Source organism: Misgurnus anguillicaudatus, chromosome 7, assembly GCF_027580225.2.
Source record: "Misgurnus anguillicaudatus chromosome 7, ASM2758022v2, whole genome shotgun sequence".
NCBI lineage: Eukaryota > Metazoa > Chordata > Actinopteri > Cypriniformes > Cobitidae > Misgurnus > Misgurnus anguillicaudatus.
In genome coordinates this window covers 12,796,185-12,821,523 of record NC_073343.2, presented here as the reverse complement: position 1 = coordinate 12,821,523, position 25,339 = coordinate 12,796,185, and the positions used below count along the sequence as shown (strand labels likewise).

The 25,339-nt window shown below is 39.7% G+C and overlaps 2 protein-coding genes across 5 annotated transcripts in view; both read right to left on the bottom strand.

The window, feature by feature from the left end:
* The window catches only part of zbtb8a (zinc finger and BTB domain containing 8A), a 163,013-nt gene extending 158,731 nt beyond the window's left edge, over window positions 1-4,282 (bottom strand). For all 3 annotated transcript variants that reach the window (XM_055173219.2, XM_055173218.2, XM_073869447.1), the window contains exon 1: window positions 3,819-4,282. In XM_055173219.2, the coding sequence (XP_055029194.1) occupies window positions 3,819-3,883 (65 nt within the window). In that variant the 5' untranslated portion in view covers window positions 3,884-4,282. The remainder of the gene's footprint in view (window positions 1-3,818) is intronic.
* Window positions 4,283-4,407: 125 nt separating this feature from the next.
* Window positions 4,408-24,717, bottom strand: gale (UDP-galactose-4-epimerase). 2 transcript variants are annotated; one of them, XM_055173220.2, is made up of 11 exons: window positions 24,559-24,717; window positions 23,693-23,821; window positions 20,901-21,016; window positions 20,565-20,678; window positions 19,337-19,513; window positions 19,142-19,255; window positions 5,623-5,689; window positions 5,429-5,514; window positions 5,225-5,302; window positions 4,887-5,001; window positions 4,408-4,761 (listed from the first exon to the last, which is right to left on the bottom strand). In XM_055173220.2, exons 2-11 carry the CDS (start codon window positions 23,811-23,813, stop codon window positions 4,697-4,699), a joined length of 1,053 nt encoding a protein of 350 aa, XP_055029195.2. In that variant the 5' UTR covers window positions 23,814-23,821; window positions 24,559-24,717; the 3' UTR covers window positions 4,408-4,696. The 2 variants fall into 2 exon arrangements, with proteins under 2 accessions (XP_055029195.2, XP_055029196.2); XM_055173221.2 differs by having other exon boundaries at window positions 20,901-21,013.
* Between the last annotated feature and the right edge of the window lie 622 nt (window positions 24,718-25,339).

The following is a 25,339-nucleotide window of genomic DNA, read 5'->3' as shown; positions in this document are numbered from 1 at the left end:
CCGAAATTGAAAAGGAAGTGCAGTCTTGCCATACATGTCAGGAAAACAGAAATCCTCCAGCAGGAGCACCGCTACATCCGTGGGAGTGGCCGGAGACCCCCTGGAGCAGACTGCATGTGGATTACGCCGGCCCTTTCCTAGGAAAGATGTTCCTCGTCCTGGTAGATGCACACTCCAAATGGATTGATGTGTACCCAACAAGTGCAGCAACAAGCCAAGTTACCATTGAAAAGCTCAGACAATGTTTTAGCATACATGGCCTACCCCAGACCTTAGTATCAGATAATGGAACTTGCTTCACAAGTCAAGAGTTTCAAGCATTCCTAAAACAGAACGGTATACAGCACATTACATCTGCACCTTTCCACCCCGCATCTAACGGTCTAGCAGAAAGAGCTGTACAGATGTTCAAACAAGGAATCACGAAAATAAAGGGAGATACTTTGGAAACAAAATTGGCTAGATTTCTGTTTAATTACAGAATTACACCCCAAACCACAACTGGAGTGTCACCAGCGGAAATGCTTATGTCGAGGAGGCTGCGTTCAACAATGGATCTTCTGCTGCCGGATGTGAAGTCAAAGATACGCAAGAAACAGCTCAAGCAGAAGGAACAACATGACACACACAGTAAGGGGAGGAGTTTTTCTCCTGGGGATGATGTGTACACAAGAAACTACAGTCATGGACCCCGTTGGATACCAGCAGTCATTGAAGAGAACACAGGACCTGTATCTTATACTGTACAGACAGGAGATGGACGAGTTATGAGCCGTCATGTCGATCAAATCAAAAAACGTCATACAATAGTGAGCAGTGACTTGCCTGTGCCCGAGAGGATGGAGGAGCCTACCAGTCTTCAGGTTCCAGATACTGTATTGGAGGCCCTGTGATCACATTGTGAAAGAATTTACTGTTGATGTTATTATTTTCTGTGTTAACAGTATTAAGTGCCCTTAAAGTGCAATTATGATTAGTTTGGGGGAACGTATGATGTTTAATCTGGAGTATTTTTTGTTCTTAAGGGGGGAGGGATGTGGTATCCTGATGTTATAGTTATCGGCAGTTCTACTCCACACCACAAGAGGTGCCATTGACCTACTGCATCATGTGGGGCCGGGCTTGGGTGATATAAATATACAGAGAGAAAGTGATACCCAGTCGTGGATACTCTGTTACTGTGCACTGTTATGTTTATGGTAATAAATAAATAACAAGTACCGTGAAAGTGCTTGACTCAATCTTTATTGATGAAGTTACCACACCCCCCGAAAGAAAATATATGACAAAAACAGTTTTAAAATGTAATATTTTAATTAAAAAAAAAACATTTAAAATTATAACTAGTAATGCTGTTGGTTAGTTGGCTTATTTTTTAGGTTTAATTACACAGAATTCATGATAAATGAATGTATTTTATAAAATGTCATAAAACCAGGGCACCTCTGGCACCATCTCGCGGCCCCCGGCCCCCAGTTTGAAAACCACTGCCTTAGGGCTTCACAGTAAATGTTCTATGATTGCACATGCAATGTCATTGAAAGCATGTATGTGTTATGTTGAATAAATGTTAAAACAGAAGGGCATGCAGGTTTAACTCTGGGCTGGGGTGAATAGCGACAATGATAACTAGGTAATGAAATGAACAACAATAAATACATCTGTATCAGGCTCTGTTTACACGTACATGGTTATTTTTAAAAACTGAGAGATTTACCTTCGTTTGTGCCCCTCGTTTACACGCAAACGGAGAACTCGCCTCTGAAACCGATTGTTTCTAAAAACTCCGGCCAGAGTGGAGATCTTGAAAATCTTCGGTTGCACGGTTGCATGTAAAGTGAGACAAACGGATGTTTAAGCAGGCAACGTCACAGAGTATGCGCCAGAGCTGGCACCTACGTCAAAGGTGCGACCCATGTTTACATGTGACTGCTACTCTGAATGCTTCCAAGATCACATTTATTTTCGTGCAAACTCGTTTCGTGTGTTTGTATTTGCAAATACAGCTGCTCCATTATGTCGAGGAGCAGAGACGAGTGCTCGGAGGTCAGCAATTTTACGCGTGTTTGACTTCATGCGGCGGTGCAAGAACCGACGGACGGATGATGTCAAAGTACCGCGAGAGCGATTCGAAATTAGACCTCTACGTGTGGTTCCTCAACTCGCTCTCACGGTACGTTGACGTCATCAATCACCTACTGCAACAACTCCTAACTCCAACATGAAGAACCAGTTCACGTCACCACCAGCGCTGCCGGTGATTGGCTTACGTGGGCTTGAGCGTCTCTTGACAGCAAATATGCACGGGTACGTGTAAATAAACACTTTTCTGAAAACTGACATGTGTGCACGATATTATTTTTGATACCGGCGAGGTTGAAATGTCCGTTTATGAAAATAGCCGTCTACGTGTAAACATAGCCTCAGTAATCTTGATTTAAAACGGTTATCAAAGAAACAATACAGTCAGTCGTTTAAATACTGCCACCTGCTGGTAGAAAGGGGGAACAGTTTGGTCCATTACGGTGGAAACCACATTAAATATTAATTTAATTATATAATATAGCGCCAACAGCAACAACTCTGCACACACAACAAGCCCCTAGTACTGTATTGAACCAAATGCGCTCAAACGGTTTAGGTTTAGTCGTTTTTCGTTTTTGGATTCAGAAACCAAAAATGGAAGAACGGCTCTCCTTTAGCGGTTTTTGTTTTTTGTTTGAAACGACAAACGAAAAACATGTGGTTTCTCGTTATTTTGTTCCTTGGCTTAAACGAAAAAACAAACTATCAAAACGTACACGGACCCAAAACATTTCATGGAAATTACTTTAAATGTATGATTCTCATTCAGTTTGTTTTAGTCTTGTCATTTTGCTGCTATAGTTGTGTGTGCCCTGCTGAAAAAACCAGCATCAAACCAGCATGGGAATTATGCTGGTCTATGCTGGTGCTAATGCTGGTTTGTTGCTGGTTTAGCTGGTGCTGATTTGATGCTGGTTTAGCTGGTGTTCACTAGCAAACCAGCACCAAAACACAACATATGCTGGTCTTGCTGTTTTTTTTTCAGCAGGGTGTGTGTGTATGTGCGTGTGAGAGAGACGTAAGCCAACAAGCTCCACCCACAGCTATGTTACTGGACAAAACATCTATCAATCACGTACATTCGCTGTAGAAGGGCCAACACCCGACTTTGCGCACCGGGTAACGCGGAGAGAAATACAGAAAGGGGATAAAGATACACAGAGAAGGAGCGCGGGGTTTAATACTTGATAACTAAAATATATCAAATATAAGCAGAATAATGAAAATCCTGCTGTTCCATCATTCCATTAATCTCTCCATCATTTGTCTCTCCCGCTGCACGAAAACACAAATACACAAACTGGGTTATAGTCACATATAAATAATAAAAAATAAAGATTAAACTCTTCGCGCCTTTTAATGTACACCCGCTGAAGAGTCAATTGTATAGTGTCAGATACACCAGCCTTTCACTTAAAAATAATTTAAACGTCAATTACACGTAGCTTTTCTTAAACTGTGAAGTAAATCTGTAGAATACAGGAATTTAGACATTGGGGTGTCGTCCGTGAAGAGCCGCCCAACAAACCGTGCTCAGCGTGACCCTCCAAACTGGATTTTAAACGCAAAACACCCGGCTATGCAAACGCCCCAAACAGTCTTAATGTTTCGTCTTAGTTACGGATCACCTAAGCTCAGACGGCACTACCCAGGTCGGCTTGAGCGTAACGTTAAGTCCCTGTCGCCCACCCTCTTCACCCGGGCACCGTTCCCATATCTAAAACAATACTTACGGATGCCCTGCTTCACCAGCACTCCGGTAGAGTCTACATGTCCCACTTTCACAAACCATCTCCATTTTTCAGTCTGTATACTTTGGGTGTTTTCTCCAGCTTTTGTTTTCAGGGCGCACGGCTTTCACTTCCTGCTTTGCCCGAAAGACCGAAACCCGTTTGTGCTGGAAAAACGTTTTGCTGACGTGGGAGTCCGGAACGCCCGGGACCGGAGAACTGCTTGAAGCACACACACTCCCGTACAGCCAAACCGGCGCGTTCACGTTCAACGGTTTCAGGGTGTTTAAATTAGTACATTTCTTGTTTTATCATAATTTTCATGATCTATGTTTCAAGCCCTTGTAGTTGACTCGCCCGTATTTGACAGGAAACAGCGCCATTGACATGACATGATGCGATGTTCATTATAGGCTACGTTATCCTAATATTTTGTATTTCAATATTCATTTAATCGGAATAAAGTTAAAATAATTGATAGGTACACATAACTTAACTGATTTCATACAAACGTATTGAATTGCAGAAAAATTACAGTAACGCAAAACAGAAAGAAAATGTCAAAATACAATAAAAGGAAAGAAAAACGCTATTTCAAATCACAAGAAATATATCTTTATTATTTCACACTGACAGTATAAATAATTTTAGATTAGAAATAATCCATTCAGTTTACAATCATGAAACTAAGGTAAGTGACGGTGTAAATTAGAAAATACAGAAGCAAATATTTTACTTGCTGGAAACAAATCTCTCATTTTGGCTTCAGATTTGTTAATAGTATAATAAATCTAGATAAAATTATATAAAAAAAATTTAGAGACTTCATTTTGCATTTGGCCCAAATCTTTATTATGCAGTCGGCTTTGAATCATCCAGGTTCAGGGTACTGTTCCATTACTGAATCCTGTGGGATTCTGGGATTGCCAGCGCCATAGATCCTCACCTGCATCATTAGATACAACAGTCAGTCATTACTTGGGTGCATTCAGTACTATTTACTCTTGAGTTTAGTCTACAGAAAAAAATAGTCATGGAAACTGCAGCATTAAATTTATATTTTCTACTCACACATTCTTCCCAGGCCATATTCAGCTTTCCAGCCCAGCTCTTTCTCTGCCAGACTGGGATCTGCATAGCAAGAAGCCACATCACCACTCCGCCGAGGAGCAATTTGATAGGCAATCTGAGATCACAGAGAAATACTACCAATGAAGATTGGCCACAATCATATTTACAGCATGTCAACATGCAATTTCACAAGGATGAACTCAGGCTAAACCAATAATATCCTGATACAGCTGATGAAAGACCATTTTCAGCTGTACAAACCAAGATAGAGATTGTCTCATACATATTTTCATGTTACTTAAATCAAAGCTGTGAATCAAAATGGGTTTACACCTCACCTTTCGACCTGAGGCCTTTTCCATGGCTTTTACCATCTCTAACACTGAGTAGCCTGTACCCGTGCCCAGGTTATAAACCTACACAAAGCCAAAAACTCGTTAATTTTACATATTGACAAAAACAGGTATGCAAAAAAACAGACAATTTTAGCAGAAAGGGATTTCATACAAACATAATCAAAGAAAGAAGAGAGAATGTCATACCTTACATCCACAGCTTTCTTTTAGTTTTTTAAGGGCAGCTATGTGTCCCTTTGCCAAGTCCACAACATGTATGTAGTCTCTCACACCTACCAAAAATAATAAATAAGTGAGACAGAATAAGACAAAAATATCATGTTAAACATAATTTATTAAATACTTTACATTGATAATTGTTAAACATCAAATTTAATCACCTGTTCCATCAGGTGTGCTGTAGTCATTTCCAAACACATTCAGATGCTTTCGTCTACCAATGGCAACCTGCCACACAAAAAAGAAAAAACAGCCACTGCAATACACAATCACACAAGAACTCTTCCATGCTCAGGGGTAAAAGCAAAAAAAATCCTGAGCATGAAAATTTTCCGAATGTGAACATGTTGTTGAAAACGTTGAAACTAACAAGTGATATATCTGCCATTGCCATTAGCACCTGACAAGCTCAAACTACAGATTATGATGGGCTATTTGAAACAGCAATATAAAAGAAAGGCTACTGACTAAAATATGGCATAAAGAAATTTTTTGTTAAACTTTTTTGTCATCATTTACTATATACCCCAAAGTAAACCATCAGACTAAACAAATTCAGTCACTTTCTGCATTTAAAGGTAAATACATCAATGTGGGGCATTTTGAAAGTAAAAACAAGTGACATAGATCTATAAGGAATTTTTTCTTAAAAAATCTTGTTCTTAAAAATCTTTAGTTGTCATATATATATCCTCCCTCTTCCAGTTTCTCTGAAGCTCTTATTGAATAACGCCAACGTACTGGCCAATGCCGCCCATGACGGCATATAGGGGCAGGACTTCCCTACAATGTAGCCTGTTTAGGCGGTAAAATACTCCCATTCTTTCACTTTACTATGAAACTGAAGCATCTCACCATAGATAGTTGCACTCGTGAGGTACGCAAGGGAAGGGCCGTGTATGGACCCTGAGGTATATTGAATACTGCGTTCTTAGCACAGCCATTTCGGCTACTAAGCAACGGCTGTCCTAGCATAGCAATGCTCTCCTCAGGCTCTACACGTGACATATCATGCATTTCGGCAACATCAGTAAGTGAGCTGTTTTGTGTAGCGTCATACCTACACAGAAATCAGCTGTTTTAGTTTGGGGCTGAGCTAACAATGTATACAGAGTTATATTTGTGCCTGTGATATAAGTATGATCGACGGCGTCCCCCATCTGTTTTGGTTGACGATGGCAATCTGTGTTGGCTATGCTTAGGCTCACACATATTGTGTCCAATGGCCGCTGACGGGCAACGAGCTGCAGACTCAGCTCAATATATTTCAGTGCCCTGGATATTGACGACACACATTTCCTCTGCAACATGTCCTTATTCCACTATGTGCCGACAGAGACCAATATATATAGCAATGTCTGACAAAGAAAACTTAGCATGCATTGCATAGCCCTACTCTCAATGCGTCCGTTACACACGCGCTACAGAGAGAAAAGGGGGCTGGATAACTTTAAAGCAACACAAAAGGGTTTTTTTTACCTTAAAATAACACTTCCAAAACAGTTTCAGTCGTTCATCCACTCGAAACAGGGTGAACAGCACTTTCACATTCGCTTTGCAGCCCTCTATCGGCCAAAACCACACTAAAGAAGTTTCCAGCCGTCGGGTCGCGGTCTTGTAGTTCGAGTGAAAACTACAAAAACTTGCTTTACGGCAGACCTACAATCCAATCAGAGCCAGCTATGCCTCAGTATTTATGACAGTGGGTAATACAATTACGCTTCTAACCTGTAGGGGGAGCAAAGAGCAAAAACTCTTTGGTGATGCTTTAAGTGTGGTCCCTTGCCCCACGTAGCGATTCGTCTCGAAACTCAATGTACAATGTTCAACCCGCTCACAAAATGCACCCGTTACACACAAGCTGCAGAGCGAAGCGGAGTGTGTCGAGTGTGGCCGCTCGCTTCACATAGCGATCTGTCTCAACTTGGTGCACATACCCCAAGCGGTGGACACTGCATCTCACACGCCCCCGATTGACAGTGTTTGCTCTATGCTATACTACATTGCACTATATAAATATATATATTACTAATAGCAGCCTGCACGCCTGGCTATTTATGTATATTGGCATTGAATAGAAAGGTTAACTCTCTCCTCACTCAATCCTGCACTTAGCTCCCCGGCTGATGTGGATGCAAACTTTTTAGGGATTATGTCCCCAGCTGTGCCAGCAAAGGATCGCTATCATGCCTTGCTCACCCGTGCAGTGTTTGGGCAGTAGGCTATGTGATTAGGCTTACAACATCCCCATAAGTCTGGCTACTTTTAACCTTACGAGCTTGTGATAAGCAGCAGAATATCTCACTACAAACACGGGTATCTGACTCCCTGCGTGTGCGTGGCAAGCTGTTACTGTGTTTCATTATTAAGGTAATGTTTCTCCTCGCTCGGGGTTCTGCATCCGATCTTGCCCAAAGCAACAAACTGCTTCAGACCCAAACTTGGTTTTCTATGGCTCTGTGTGTAGGGCTGCAACAACTAATCGCCAGGTCTTGACATTAACTTTTTGAGCAACTTGTCCTTCGGACAAGTAAATTTATGTTTCACTTGTCCATGAACAAAAGTCACTTGTCCGGGTAAAGATTTATAATATAATGTATTTTTTGTGTTTTGCTAATCAGTGGCGGAGCAAGGGATTTTTCATAGAGGTGGCCAGGCAGGGGCCAGCAGTTACTCTGGTGGCACATAAAATCTCTATCATCCAACCTTAAAATACGTTTAAGTATTATAGGTGTGTTAAAAAGAATAATGTATAACATACAATTGCTACAATACTTGAATTTTAATTAAAATGAATAGGGGTTATTCGATCTATGTCATCAATGTTCGTGGCGGCCATATTGTTGACATAGAACTGTCAGTCTGTCAATTGACATGCGAGGCAGCGTGGGTATTATGCATGGTATTATTGGTGTAATTTTTTTTAAACTGCGCGATGGTGTGTGGTGTAATACACGGATGTTCTAACAACAGCAAAAAGAACCCCGGAATTAGTTTTTATGCGATACCGACTGTCAGAAAACATGAAAGGAAGAAAACAGAGGAGTTGAACCAGCGAAGGAGAGACTCCCAACAGCAAAGTCTGTCCCCATCATTTTACCCCAGGTAACGTTAGGGATATATGCCTCACAGCCAAGTCTGTCCCCATAATTTGATCACATATGGTTAGCTGTAAGCAGTGGCTGACACTGCTATTTCAAATAAGCTGCCATAAATTGAGACAGTTATTAAATTAGTATTAATAACTATATGAAAATAATAAGTCTGGCATTGATACTAGGTAGGGAATTAAGGGCCGTTCACATTATAACGATAACTATAAAAAATATAGTTTTGAAAATCGTTTTATATTAAACAGAATAGCGGAGCTCACACCAAAACTATAACGATACAGATACAATGAACGATATTATTGGGATCACTTTCTGAGCGATTTTTCCCACCTGATGAAGGATAAACCATTGATAGCATTAAAATCTGTTTGAACTTCAAGTGCACAAGCACTTAAAATGACAGTGAGCTCATTGCTGAGGTCTATAACATTAGATTACCTCCAGTTGCTGTGAAAATTGACTACGTAATGCTTTTTAATCTATTACATTAACTAACTGTTATGCCAAAAGGTAAGAGATTACACAAACTATTAGATTCACTGTTTAGAGTTACGCGAAACACAGCATGTTGAGGACATCTGCAAATGTTTTTATTACAAGCAATATTAAAGGCAAGTGATTTGCGCGAGTGCCGTGAGCGAATTAGCATAAACAAATTGTTTGGTGATGTGGACGATGATATAGTTATCGTTATAGTTATATCGTTATAATGTGAAAGGCCCTTCAGTGCTTGTATGATGAATGGGGATACTGTATGAACGATATAGTTATAAATATCCGGATAAGTTACGACTGGCAATAAGGACGGATCTTTACTTAAGGCTATTGGGTCTATTTGATATGGTTCCACAATAATCAAGCTCATCTTCTCTTAATACAGACGAGATGAAGCCATTAGGCTACTGCTCCCCTCGACTCAAATCTACGTGTGGCTAGGGGCAGGACAGATGTCATGTCAACAAGATGGCCGCGGTTAGCGACTTCCGGTGTTTGCGAATAAGCTCTATTGAGATTAACATACAATTTATAGTCATAATTCAACCTCATGTTTTTTAAAACTATTTAATCAAATAAAACTTTTGAAATTTACTTTGAAACCAGGAGTTATATCTCCCATTGCTGAAAATACTTTAGAGACCAGAAAATCATGTGAATTTAGGCTATGTCCACACGAAGCCGGTGCATTCCCTATCCGATCATTTTTTTTCCTTGCTCTAAAAAAATAATCTGTAAACACGAAACCACTGAAACCGACTGAAAGCGGTGTAGTATATATGCCGGACCAGTGTGCTGCGCTGTAATTCTGCCACAGATATACACTATACACGGAGAAGAAGACTTTGAGCATGCGCATGACCAACGTATGGTGTTGTCCATTATCGCTTGTTGGTCACCACAATTGCATAGAAGCAATAGATTTTGCTGTAATAAAGTTAATAGGCTTTAGTAGCTTCTGTAGCACGAACACAATCACGTAGTCCGCCGTTATTGTTGTTGCTGTTACATGTGACGCTTCCGACACGTGATGTGATGACGTTTTCGCTTTACAAAATATACGGATTGGCTGTACAGACGAAACCGCAAGGGTGTCGGTTTCAGATTTATCCACTTTAGGACCCGGTTTTAAAAAATAGCGGATTCAGTCTCCCAAAACGCTGGATCCGTGTGGATGAAACGCCAATACGATAACAAATTTATACGTATACAGTGATACGCGTCTCCGTGTGAACAGCCCCTTAGGTCACTGAAATGTATTTTACTAAGATTCATTTGGCTGCTTCTTGCTACTCTTCCTGAAGAATGATGCTATATCCGCTGCCTTTCTCTTTTAATTTTTCCCACATTTCAATGATTGTAGAAAAGTGTCACCTTTAATAAATGGACTAATCCGGTCACCCCTGTTATTAAGTGCGAAATGGACTGTTCCAAAACTTTCCGCTAGAGTCTGCGCAGTGTCGGATAATAGAGCAGGTGAATGATAACTGGAAAGGAGATCGGCTGAATAGTGTAAATAGTTATAGTTTAAATAAGCAGGATTGATTAAAATCAAAGGAGGTTTTGTGGACTGTGCGTGTGCGTGCATTATACTAACCACACATCTATGCACATTTAATAAAGTCAACGATTTGAATAGTATGAGTGAGACATACTTGTTCTAACCGGACAAACTGTAGCCTTCAACCAAACCCGGACTAGCAAATAAAGCAAAATAATAGAAGATTTTTCAGTGATTGTCTGACATTAAAAAACACTAAAGCAAAACATTAAAACATTACCATGTTTTAAAAAACTTATTAGAATAAATGTATCCAGATTATCTGTTATATATATACAATCAATCTTAAACCTAGCATTTACGCTGTAATGTTTGTGTGGGAATTTTAATGTACAGTGACGAACTCTGTCAGATTCAAATCAGCTGTCGCGCAGCGCACACAATCATAGGCGCGTTGAAAGAGAGATTCTCGTTATAAAACAGATTCTTAAACAAGATTTTAAGCCCATTATGTGTTTTACCGAACTTAAGAAGAGAAAAAATACGGACTTAAATCGGCTTTTTTGACACACAGTGAAGTAATTTATATTCACGCCGGAGCCTGAAGAAACATCACTCTCCACTTCACTCCATCCCGTCCCGTGACTCCTGAGTCCTGCCCCTCCATGTTCGGCGATCAGGTTTAATGCGCGCACAGCTTGTTTAGTAACAATAACAGTACATGTAAACGTTTGTGTCGGCGTGCGCGCTCTCTGTTCAATATTCCGCTCGGTGTTTGCTCTGTGCGTTCTGCTCTGTCGTTAACGGCACATAACGTGAAGTAACATTGATTGAAATTTAACTTGTCCAGTCGGACAACTAGTTTTCTCTTACACTTGTCCTACAAAAAATCCACTTGTCCCGGACAGGCGGACAAGCCTTAATGTCGAGCCCTGAATCGCAACTAATCGTTTGCAGAATAAAAGTTTTTATTTACATCATATATGTGTGTGTATTGTGTATAATAATTATGTATATATAAATACACACACAAGCATTTATAATTGTAAGAAAAAATGTGTATATATTAAGTATTTATATATATTACAAATGCGATATAAACATCAAAAAGTATATACACATGTAAATATTTCTTAAATATATACTTTTGTGCATTTGTGCATTTATATATAAATAATTATTAAACAATACACAAACATTTATAATGTAAACAAAAACTTTTTGTCTGCCTGTGGCTCATGAGCAGGTGCCCTGTAGCGGATCGCTCCGCTAGATTATGCACGCACGTCTGCGTTGCGCACTGTGGGGTACAGTTCAATTCAATTCAATTCAATTTTATTTATATAGCGCTTTTCACAATACTTAATTGTTTCAAAGCAGCTTTACATTAATAGAAGCAGTAAAAGCACAGAAAAACGACAGATAGCACAACATAATACACGATAGCATAAGCAGTCAAATTTGCTGCGGCTATGACTCAACATTATAAGCGAGCGTATTACTAATGTAACATCACTGTACTGCCGTTGAGATCCTGCACACAACCCTTTATTCTACAGCAACCTTGCTTCATAGCACACAGTATGCACCTGGCTCCCAATGTGTGTGCGGTGGGCCATTACTACCCGTTTCAGCGTAAGAAGTTGTATCTCCTCGCTTGGTGCTGCTGCAGAACCAAGCTCTGTTGGCTCTGTGCAACACACCGTTGCTTCACACCACACAATATGTAACCCGTTACAGAAATGTCCCAGGTGCGTGGAGTTGAATCTTGCACTTTTATCCTGACCAGCTGTGTGGGGTATAAGTCATGCCTATGGCTTTATTTCACACAGTACATCCGCCATAGCAGCAAAGAGCAGACTGCTCGGAAACTAAGGGGTTGAGTCGCACCTCGACTGGAATACCCTAAAAGATTTTGAGTTCCTAGGTCCCCAGTTTATCCAGCCGCTAGATACAATGTCAATGCTGTTGGTTAATGGGTCCGCCCACTCCCTATGTGCCCCCCACCCAAAGCTGTGAGCTGTGATAGGTTTGACTTGTCAACCGTCAGTGCTTGTCCGAACGCACAACCCCTGTGGCCCAGCCATAGCCTCAGGCACATATGCCGTGCTCTGCGCTAATAATGGTTTTTCGTGGGTTCGTAGCATCTCCATATGATTGGTGTCGCCCACCCCACACACCTATGTTTAGCAGCAGGCTTGTTCCACAGCTGACAACACGTACTGTAATAGGCCCCACATGTGTGAGGAGACATGTTACTATGGGGCTGCATCAGGCTGATCGCTCTGCAGTGTTTAGCCTGTTACCTTACCCTGTGCAGCGCTCAAGGCCTGCCTTAGCTAACGCCCGTGATGCAGAGAAAAGCCAGTTATGACCGCCCGCTTATCCCGGATATCCCAATTTGACTCGACGCAGAACACTTTAGCTTGTGCGGTCCTATCGCATATTTGGTAATGAGTCTGGAGATTGCAAACGGGTAATATACAGTTAGGTCCATAAATATTGGGACAGAGGCACATTTTGTGTTATTTTAGCTGTTCACCAAAATTTATTCCAGTTACAGTCATATAATAATAATAACTCCTGGAAGAACAATAGGGTCCTCACACCCCAGTGTGCTCGGGCCCTAATGAATATTGGCTTATATTAAAAGGAATTACAACTGTTTAATATGTAGTTACCCCTTTTTAAAGGGACCAAAAGTAATGGGACAATTGACTTAAAAGTTGTTTTATGGACGTTTAATGTCTTTTTTTTTAATGATTTCCTCATAAATAGGGCATGTTAAAAGTCTGGAGTTGATTGAAGTGTGACATTTGCATTTGGAAGCTGTGGCTGTGAAGCACACTGTGGGACTGCTCTTCGCTGTTCTCATGGCGTGACTGAATACAATCTCCCATAGTGTCAGTGCACGCAATGTCGAGTGACCGCTCTCGATAGGGAACATCTCGGTTACTATTGTAACCTCAGTTCCCTGAGAGACGGGACTGAGGCATTGCGTAAGCCGCTGTGTCACTGCTCAGATCAGCTCTACTGTTCGTGCAGTTAAAAGAATCTGAGTGTTTTGCCACCTAAACAGGCTATTTAGTAGCGGAAATCCTGCCCCTATATGCCGTCATGGGCGGCATTGGCCAGTACACTGGCCTTATTCAATAAAAGCTTCAGAGAAACGGGAGAGGTCCTCATAGCGTCAGCGAATGCAATGTCTCTTTCCCGTCTCTCAGGGAACTGAGGTCACGATAGCAACCGAGATGTTATGTACACCCCGGTTTGTAGAATAATTATTGGGTGCATTTAATACAGATTTATTATTGATTACTAAACAGCAAGCAACCTTTGCACAGAGATGGGGACTCGAGTTTGAGACCCGGACTCGAGTGCGACTTATGTCGCACACACAGTGACTTCAGACTTGACTTGAGACTCGGCCCTCAAAGACTTCAAACTCGACTCGGACTCGAGCCGCGCGACTCGTGAACAATGTTTATTTTTAGGAAACGTCTGATGAGCTCGCTGTTATTCCCCTCCCTCCGTTACCTACCATCTGCCCACAACGTAACACGTGACGTATCTGCTCTGCGCGCGTGGCCGCGAACATACATGTGGACTGCACCGGCTGCTGCTGTGCCATTCATCTGAAGCTTTAGTAGTGCTGTGACGGATCCGCGGTTCGGCTCGCATGCGATTCGCGGATTAATATGCAATTTAAATAGGGTAAGTTTATCATTAACGTGTTTCTAAGGCTTGCAATTGTTTAAATGGTTAAACAATTTAAACGCAAAAAGGCACTCAAGTGAGCAGATTTCTGTACGCACATGCGGTTAAATGTGTCTGGTCCAGCTCCAGTCAGGTCCAGAGTTGCGCTACTTTGTGTCATACTGTAGTCCATTAACATACATTTGCTGAATAGAGCAATGAAAAACAACGCTCTCCGCCCTCCGCCTGTGTGTGAACACGCGTTTAAGTGCCCTGAGTAGTGCACATACAGAGAGAAGTGTTTCAAAAGTTAAGCCAACATAAAATCTTTCTATTCTTGACAGGGCACATACACACAAAATGATCTCACAATATAATTTGTTTATGTCTTAAGAAACCAGTCAGAAACCAGTCTGGCCTTATTTGTTCTTAAGGCCGGAATACACTGCACGATTTTTGTCCTCTTATAAGATCATTACCTTATCACAATGTGCGACATGTATCGTTTAAACTCGGGTACGAGAGGCATGTAGACTGTACGATGATGACACGGAAGCTTCGGCGGCAGCGTCACACGTTGCGCAACCTCACCAGCATGCGCTCGTGGTAAACAAATACCGGCGCGCAGGTCTTAGCAGCAAACACACTGTCAGAAAACTATCGTAGGCTATCTTTGGACGCAAGACCGGGAAAACGGCCGTCTTTGAACCTCTCTCATTGTACGACATAGGACCACCGATGAAGAGCCACGATCACAGAAATTGCGACGATAGTTTCACGATGGCAATCTTTCGTCTGGGACTGCCAATAATCGTGCAGTGTATCCCGGGCTTTAAAGAGACAGTATTCTCAATTTACCTACTTAAGTCTGTGTCATTTATGTTAATCAAACAACCCAAGACAAACAGAAAATCACTTTTATTGCTCTAACAATAATAATAATAATAATAATAATATTTAATTTACAATAAAGACAGTGTTATTATCCATTTAATTTAATTTCTGTACCTAATGCTAATTTTAGACCCTACTTAATGTGTAACTTTGTTCATCTTTATAAATGTTTGTCATTTCTTTACTTGTTATTAGAGTTTTATTTGTTACAACGAGACTTGAGACTTGACTTGGACTCGAGCCCAGAAACTTGAGACTTGACTTGGACTCGAGCCCAGAGACTTCCGATTCCTTCCGTCAATGCCCAGCGCCACTGATTTAAGTCATTTATTAATAAGGTTGTCTTTTATATATCTATATATCTATATATCTATATATATATATATATATATATCTATATATATATATATATATATATATATATATATATCTATATATATCTATATATATATATATATATCTATATATATCTATATATATATCTATATCTATATATATATCTATATATATATCTATATATATATCTATATATATCTATATATATATCTATATATATATCTATATATATATCTATATATATATATATATATATATATATATATATATATATATATATATATATATATATATATATATATATTAGGGGTGTGCAAAAAAAATAGATTCACATTTGAATCGCGATTCAAGCATTGCCGATTCAGAATCGATTCATAGAATTCCAAAAATCGATTCATATATATATATTTTTAACGCCGTGTTACTATCGTCCTGAAATGAGTTGATCTCAGTATTCCCATAGATGGCGCGTCAAAGTCACACTGACGCCTGCACACTCTTGTCACAGTGTTTCCCCACACATTGCTGTGCAGCGCTGCCCAGGTTAACAAGTGCCCAAGTATATCTGGCATCAAATTTTGTCTTTTTTAAAGAGTGTCATCTGATGATGACACTCTTTAATAATGACATTTTGTGTGCGACATAATGAGTTCGGTGTGCGTTCACGGATGCGACGCGAACAAGCTCGTGTCACATTGTATCCTTCATGTTTCTGAACTTGAGCAAAGTTTTACCATTAGAGGACTTCACGGAGCACCCGCAGCCCAGATGGTTCCGGGTTTGTATTTGAAACGGTCAGTCGGGTCCGGGTCAGTCATAGTTAATTACTCCGGGTCCCGAGTCTGATTAATATTGTGTGTAAAACCCGAGTCGAACGGAGAGTGGCCGTGGGCGCTACCGCGCTAAAGCTAGTTCTTTTCTATTATTATTAATAAACCATATATTTTCTAAAACCTATTGCAATGAACGAGCAAAGCTCAAGCTGACTCAAGATTTACAAAACGCAAAGCTGTACTGTAAAGTCCCCTGTCACTGGGACAGCAAGTAGACTTTTGAATCTGAAATAATGAGTGGATTTAGCCTTTTTTTTTAATCGGCAAGAGAGAAATAGAAAGAGAGGCACTTTTCCTGCTTCTGCTCTATCTAATAGAAATAATAACCATTATAACACCAGTCACATTTATAATCTATAGACCTGCAGTGTCTATCATTAATATGCTATATTATTGTAATTAATAGAGTTTGATAAAAGGGGTCATCTAATTGCTTCATATCAGTTTTTATTTTTGCATGAAGACATAAAGTAATATCAAACTACTTTTAATTTGTTGTGTTTATTTTCTTTAAAATTGTATATCTACTACAATCAGTCACATAGGAAAAAGTAAACTACATTTACATACTGTGAATCGTTTTGAATCGAAAATCGATTCTGAATCGAATCTTGAGCCTAAAAATCGGAATCGAATCGAATCGTGAAATTTTTTGAATCGTGCACCCCATATATATATATATATATATATATATATATATATATATATATATAGCTGCACAACTAAACCCATGCGTAAGGCACATCTCATCAATAAAGCCGTTTTTTTTTTTTGATTATTAGAAATCTGTGAAAAGTTTTCTAGAAGCTGTGAAATATCGCATTCATAATCACGAATCACCTGCACGTTTGAATGCAATATTGGATAGCTTTTCAGTGAACTACGATTCTGCATACTAGATGCCGCTCCATCTGAAAGCAGGTGATAGCGATTTACTACTAATCAAGGAACCGGCTTTACTGACGAGATGCACGTGACAAACGCATGCGATTTATCGTGCAGCCCTAATATATATTAGTGGCATTAATTCAACATATTGCCCATATTGATAGGATGTCATCCTGCAGCTGATGGAGACCCGTGGGACGCACATCCAGGGCCGAAGCTCCCATTCCCTGGGGGATGTTTTCTTGGCACACTTTAGGCCCCTTAGTGCCAATTGGGCATCGTTTAAATGCCACAGCCTACCTGAGCATTTTTTCTGACCATGTCCAACCCTTTATGACCACCATGTACCCATCTTCTGATGGCTACTATCAGCAGGACAATGCTCAGAATCATCTCAAATTGGTGTCTTGAACATGACAATGAGTTCACGGTACTGAAATGGCCCCCACAGTCAGCAGATCTCAACCCAATAGAGCATCTTTGGGATGTGGTTAAACTGGAGCTTCATGCCCTGGATGTGCATCCCACAAATCTCCATCAACCGCAAGATGCCATCCCATCAACATAGGCCAACATTTCTATAGAATGCTTTCAGCACCTTGTTTAATCAATGCCACGTAGAATTAAGGCAGTTCTGAAGCCGATTTAGTATTTCCCCTACCATTATATAAGGGGGGCGCCCCGCCCTCCTTACGGCTCGACCCGCCCCCCTTGAAGGTCAAGTAAATTTGATTTGATTTTCTTTGAAGCGCCAGAGAACAATTTGTTATTTTATTAAACAAACTAAACAGCCCTCAAGTAATATGTTATTTATCTTATTTCATCGATGGCATGTCTTTTCTGTCTGTGTTTGCGTGTTTACAATTATCCAATTGAGTGCGCACATTAATATTTTACTGTTCGGCTTAATTTACTGCGCACGCTCTCTCTCGTGTTGTGTGCGCCTCTCTCTCCCATAACTGAAAAGGTGACTGGTGTTTTCAAAGTCTGTTCCTCTGTATACTTTCTTTTTTTGCGTAAACATCAACAGTCACGGATGTTACTGACAGAGAAGACGACTGAGTTTATCATGACTTTCCCACACACACGCGCGCATTCTCTCCCTCTTTTATATACTGTATATGCCCGCGCCGCGCATGTGTTTTGTAGTAACTCTGTATAACAGTAACATTGTATGCTGTCATATTTCTGAATTTGCGAATGACGCGAATTAGGCAGCGCAATTGCTGCAAAAACGCGCTTTTACCTTTAAACACGTCTTCGCGCAAGTTGAAAATATGCAGCTCAAGCGAAAAGACTCCTTTTTCCAAACCTAACTATAGTGATTGTTTTACTAGCTGCTGACCAGCATAGGGAATCTCTATGGCTAATTTCTAAGACATGTTGCTGATACAGTACTGTGTGTTGTACCTTTTCTTGTTAATTAAGTCTTTTGGGGTATCTTATGCCTAGAATTATTCAAGGAGGTTGATTCTTTTAACTTCCTTCAACGTTTGATCAATTGTGCATAATGACATGTGCAACAAATGGATATAGGGCTTTAAACTCATAGACTTGCATCATTTAAGACACTCTTTTTAAAATATTTTGGGTCAACCTCTGACAAAGATTTAAAGCTGAAACTTATCAAATCCTGTCAGAAGTCCAATGTCATTGAAACACACCAGTGGCTTTGCTGTCATCAGTATTAAACATGTTACCCCTCAAAGTACCCCTCCCCACAGAGCTCCCACATAACAAATCACAATTAAACCCCTGTATATACATACCGAACCAACCAGCCCCCCCCCCCCAAAGCTGTAAACCTAGGGGAAACACTGTTTATATATATAAATATTAATTTGCAGCCAACGCCACACGCTGGAGATCCGGCAAGGTGCCGGAAAACTAAGCCCTGCATGCGTTATATCTTTGGACAGGTTACCTGGGCAACATAAGGCAGAAGGTTGTTTGGAATTCCTTGTGGATCCTCGCCAATCTGTCCTGACAGGTGAGCACCAATAGGATTAAAATACCTGAGCAGCACAGCATTCCAATCCTGCAAAACATTAATTAGTCTTAGACCTGCCATACAAGCTCAGAGATACATGTGCAAGGTATCATACTGAGCGTCAGCTACCTTCTCTGCAATGCACTGATCCAAGATCATTTCCTCTATGAAGTGCTTGGTCTTGCCATAGGGGTTGGTGCAGCCTCCCACTGGATGGTGCTCATCAATGGGTAGTTTCTGGGGGTCTCCATAAACAGTAGCTGAGCTACTGAATACCAGATTACGCACCCCATAAGACTGCATAACCTGATTTGTACACATACATACACAACCTAATCCTAAGCATTCAGTTGTAATTCAATAAGAAAAATTTATCAAACACCACAAACATGGATTCTGCATGCCTCAAATATCTGGGAGTTATTATAACAAAAGACCCAAAGGAAATATATAAAATAAATTATTTAGCCATGTTAGAATTTAAAACGTAATATTGGAAGCTGGAGGACTTCACCGCTTTCCATGGTAGGGCATGTGAATGCAGTTAAGTTCGTAACATTGCCTAGATTTCTTTACCTTTTTCAGAACCTGCCAATTTTTTTCTCCCCAAAGCCGTTAAACCGTTAGATTAAATCATACTACCATTTGTAAGGGGCTTAAAAACACATCGTATTTCTAAGGTTGGTCTTCCAACATCACATTTTATTTAGATATCTGCAGCTGAGAAATTATGTTTGTATGTCAATATAACATTTTAAACTACTTACAGATAAAAATCCAATATATCAACTGTTTTTTTGTGCATCCCCTAACACTTTTAATTTGATTTCTCAGTTTATGGATGTTTTTACCAGTCAACTCAACATATCTACCTTATTTTAAAAGACTCATGGAAAAAGGATTTGAGTGTTCAGATAACTGATGGGGACTGGCTCGAATACATCAAGGCCATAAATACTTGTTCTATTAATTCAAGGCATCAAACTAATTCAATTTAAAGTTACACATAGACTGCACTATTCAAGGGTTAAACTCAACACATTTTACCCCTCTATCTCTTCTAAATGTAACAAATGTGAAACTGTAGAAGATTCATTGGGACATCTTTTGGTTGGGTCCAAAGCTCTATGAGTTCTGGAGTGAAATTTTCAGATTTTACTCAAATGCATATTCCTGTGACTTGTCCCCCGACCCAACAATTGCTGTTTTTGGCTGGTCTGATTTTGCCATGGCTTAGGCAATCAAATTAAAAAAGCTGTTCAATATGGTATGGTAGTAACTAAAAAAATATTCTTTGCCTGTGGAAAAAGGCATGAAAACCTCTTAAAAGCTATATTTATAGTACAGAAAAACTTACCTCAAGCAGATTGATGGTTCCTGTGAGATTGACTCTGTAGTATTGTAAAGGCTGTTCTACTGATTCACCCACAGCTTTCAGTCCAGCAAAGTGCATTACTGCATAAAAGGAGTGCTGGAAACACAGAGGGCAGAGCCGAGACAATTACCTCCTTAAATCATTAGAGGTCACTGTTACACGAAAAGTGTCCGGTACTATTTACAAATTAGTGGTGTTCAAATGTTTGATGTAAAGAAACAGAACTGGTGTCATAGAAATGCTTTGTTTAGAAAAGGCTGGTGAGTGATTATACTAAGCAAGTAATTGGTATTAACACGATTGTGTATGTATTTGAACCTTTTTGAATATTTTCTCCAGTCCAGGTTTATCCAGAAGGTCTAGTTCATGGAACTCAATCTGAGTGTTAAGAAACTTTTCTACCCTCCGGAGACTCTCAGGAACATCACCCTCTCCTCAACAAAGCACAACAGCCACAATAAAAAGAACAGGCATTATTACATGCTCAATGATGGATGTGCATTCAACAATCAGTTATTTTTGAAAAATTATTTCATGGAAATGACCACATCACGTAAAACACAACCAAAATTTAGCCGAAAATCATAGAAAAAATTGCTTCAGGCACCGCAGACTCTATTGATTTGCTCAATAAATAAAAAAGGCATTCAAGGGCCCATCGTGTGTGCAAGATATTTGTGTAGGTAACTTACTTTGTTATTAGGGGTGCTCCGAACAATGCCAATATCCACTAAAAATATGTGGCCGATCACTATTCTGAATCGGACAGCCGATCTTATTCACAGCTATTTCATGTACTACGGGTTTTGATCAGTAACGTTAGTCCTTATCGATCTGAAATCGTTGTTAGTTTGAATCGTTTATAACATGCATTTGAAAAAGCAACACTCATCAAACATAATAATTATACATGTTCGTTATTATCATGAAATTACCTGAAAAGGTTTGAAGAACAGCAATAAAAATATATCCTTAAGCCATTTCCTGGAGCTGCGTGTGTATTGTTCTTTGTCTACAGCGCATTTTGAGTTTCTGCACGAGAGCGCCACCTGCCTTTTGGATGTAGCGCCATTTCACCGCAATTCATTGAAAGCACAGCAAGCATTATCGGCCGATCGATCGGAGCATCCCTATTTGTGTGTGTTTTATTGACAAGAGCGTCTTTTGTGTTCAGAATATTTTAGTCTCCCTTAAAGTGCCCATCTTATGACTGCTTTTCCACAAGTTAAATAGGTGTATGAGTTCCATAAAGCATGTTTCAAAAGTTGTTTGCTCGAAATAGCTTGTAGGAAAAGATTGTTACCCATCTCTAGGAGCCTCTGTTTCAGGGCATTTCAGATTGTGCCGTTTTGAGCTAGTCATTACATATTTATGAGCTGCTGCTCCTTTGATCACGCCCCACTACTAACGTCATGTGATGTGCGTGTGCATAGTGATATCGTGAGCAGTACAGACCATACTGTGTTATTATTTTATATATTATTATTATTAACGGTTTATGTTGCCAACAGACAAATCATGCAGAAAAGTATCACTAATAAGTACATTACAGGAGAAGAAACTCATGACACACAAAGATTCCAGCGTAAATTGTGATGTAGCAGTCTCAACAATACACTCGTTTTACCTGGACAATACTAACATATTCCAGTTATAAAACATTTTCAAACGCATTATTTTCGCAAATTACAGAAATTAAGACCCGGCGGGGGATGTATACTGCTTGTGGACCGCATGCTAATTGCTAGAAGCTAGCGGGAGGTCCGGACCGTAAAGTTATAAGAGGCTCGGGGGTTAGCCTCGTCAGAAAAGTCGGGGCGGTAAGGCCCGGTCTCTGTGTGTCAAACTCATCATGACACACAAAGATTCCAGCGTAAATTGTGATGTAGCAGTCTCAACAATACACTCGTTTTACCTGGACAATACTAACATATTCCCGTTATAAAACATTTTCAAACGCATTATTTTCGCAAATTACAGAAATTAAGACCCGGCGGGGGATGTATACTGCTTGTGGACTGCGTACTACTTGCTAGAAGCTAGCGGGAGGTCCGGACCGTAAAGTTATAAGAGGCTCGGGGGTTAGCCTCGTCAGAAAAGCTGGGGCGGTAAGGCCCGGTCTCGGTTAGTTTGGCAAAATACTTTTAGTTTGGCAAAGCACTATTACTTAGTTCTTGTAGAATTGTAAAATAAAGCCGTTAAATTTTTTTTAACTTTCGAAACCACGCTGTAAACTATCTAGCCTGCAAAAATAGCAATATAGCCTACTGTTTACAACCAATTTCAACATCACTGTACATTTACAAGGTATAATTTACGGGATTAGCATCAACGTATGATCTCTGTTTTGAGATACAGATGCTCTAGCATCATAAATATAGTATTTTGTGACAGAAGATGACAACATGCAAAATATAACGTGACTTTTTACCTTTTGTGTTGATACAACGATCGCGAATCGAATCCAGTCTGTTTCAAATGTGTGAATGATCCATGAAAGTCCAATAAAATACATCCAATGACCATTTTTGTCCACAAATGCGTATAATCCGTGAAATATAGATACATAGTCTGTTGTTTACATCAGATTTCGCATGAGGGTCTTATCGCCTACAATCTGATGACTATTTGCGTCGTAACACACTGTATATAATAAGATTACTCCGGGTTCCAATAACCACGAGTTAAAACTTTGTTCTTAAAAGTAGGCGTAAGTATAATCAATAATATCCAAATAGCGCTGTTATTTCAGTGAGACATGATAACAGCAGGGTATCAGCAAAGTGACTGACTGCTCTGTGCTCTCTCTAGGTCCCTGGTGTGTGGAGACCTGCGAGTGGGGTGGTGGGCGGGAAAATTCAAACTGAATGTGACGAAACGGCTAGTTACGTAACAACGGAGCTGAGTTTGAACTCGCGCAATCTGAGACTCAAGGCAGAGGACATTCAGAAACCTGTATCTCACTCAAAACAGCATGGATGGATTTTTTTCCAAGATTGTATGCGTGTGGGAGCATCAGAGACACAAAATAACCCAAGACCCAGAAAATGTTCGTTTTTCATAATATGGGCACTTTAAATATGTAGTGTGGTTCATTGCAGTCTGTTTACCTCTGACAGCATTGCTGAAGTTATCGATAACCACAGGGTGATAACCCGCCTCAATTAGCTCCACAACACAATGACTGCCAATGTATCCACCCCCCCCTGTCACCAGGATCTTTTGACGCATGTTGAGCCCTTAATCACAGAAAAACACAATAGTAATAGCCAAACTAGATCGCTGTTTACTGAGGGTGTGTCTTCTCTTCCTGAATAAAAACTGTACTACGTGGCTTCACCCTTACGAAAATTAACCATGGTTTTACTACATTAAAAAAACAACAACAACATGATTACTGTAGTAAAACCATGGTAACCACAAAATAACCATGATTTTGACAACTATGGTTTTCAAAAACCATGGTTAGTGTAGTAAAACCATAGTTTTGCTGATAGTAATCAATACACAAAAAAAACATGGTAACTACACTTTTACCACAATAAAACCTCACTCAGATTCTGATGTTTTTAAACAATAAATAAAAAATTCTCAGTATTTTATCTTTGATTATCTTAGATTAAAAGCAGGTCAGCTTAAGGCATAAAATAAACAGTACAATACTGAATTAAGACATTTTCAATTGTTGTACACGCAGGTAATTAATTCTAGTATAATTCCTATGTTGTTATTGAATCTTGCCATAGTAAATTGCCACAGTTTATCAATTCACTATAGTTGAACTATACTACAAAATATATAATATAGCCTACATTAATTCGCGTAGTACTAATTACTACCATATACTATAGAATACTACGCTTGTACATGGTTTTTATATAAAAGTATTTTTTATGTGAGCAGTAAGACTTTAAAAGTCATCTTGTGAAAAAAGTGAGATCGTACAAAACTCAAAATACAAGTTAGATCTACTCACCCTGCTGACGAATGCGGATCACTTGTTTACTGGTCACAGTTTACTGTGCTTTTTGGCTCAGTTTGGGCTATTCATTCTCACTTCCTGGTTTAATGGACACGTCACGTAGAGGAGTGTAAAAAGCGAGAGGCATCCAGCTGCAGCCCTGCACTCACTTCTTGCTAGACACCAGTGGCTGGACACCAGTGGATGGACAGCTGACGTCATTTCTGTATCGTCATTCACTTTTCAAATTTGACGCGCCATGCACATGTCAGCGGTAAGAAAAAATAATAAACTGTCGATGATTTATCGGTCATGTCAGAATTCAAATGCACAAACTAGCTAGAAAGTTTTAGGGGGCAGGAATGAGGTCAGATAGCAAGGTGACATTGATTAAATGTTGAAATTCCATCAGAATCATCATTATGGTCAAGGTTGAAATTTCAATGTTAAATAATATTGAATCAATGTTGCTAATGTATTGCTTTCTCAATGTTGAAAATCCAAACATCGAATCAATGTTTATAATACATTTATTTTTCAATGTTGAAAAGCCAAACATAGACTCAATGTTGATTTTTGGTCAGCTTCATCTGCACACTTTAACACAAATCAAATTGGGTGAATTTCTGTATAATTAAGTGAAAATATTTATGATCCTATAAAGTCCTGTTCATTTTATGACCTAAAGACCTTTCCCCCCCAGGACCACCATCAGACAAGTTTTTTGCTTTTATACAGCAAGTAAAAATTATCTGGGCAGATCATCTCTTAATATGTGAGTGTTCAAAAAGATTTC

Coding starts and splice junctions, on each gene's coding strand:
- gale (XM_055173220.2), bottom strand. CDS start 23,813: ATGCGTCAAAAGATCCTGGTGACAGGGGGGGGTGGATACATTGGCAGT. Junction 19,514..20,564: donor GAACCATCAATCTGCTTGAG/GTAAGTTTTTCT, acceptor TGTACAAATCAG/GTTATGCAGTCTTATGGGGT. Junction 4,762..4,886: donor ATATGGCCTGGGAAGAATGT/GTGAGTAGAAAA, acceptor CTAATGATGCAG/GTGAGGATCTATGGCGCTGG.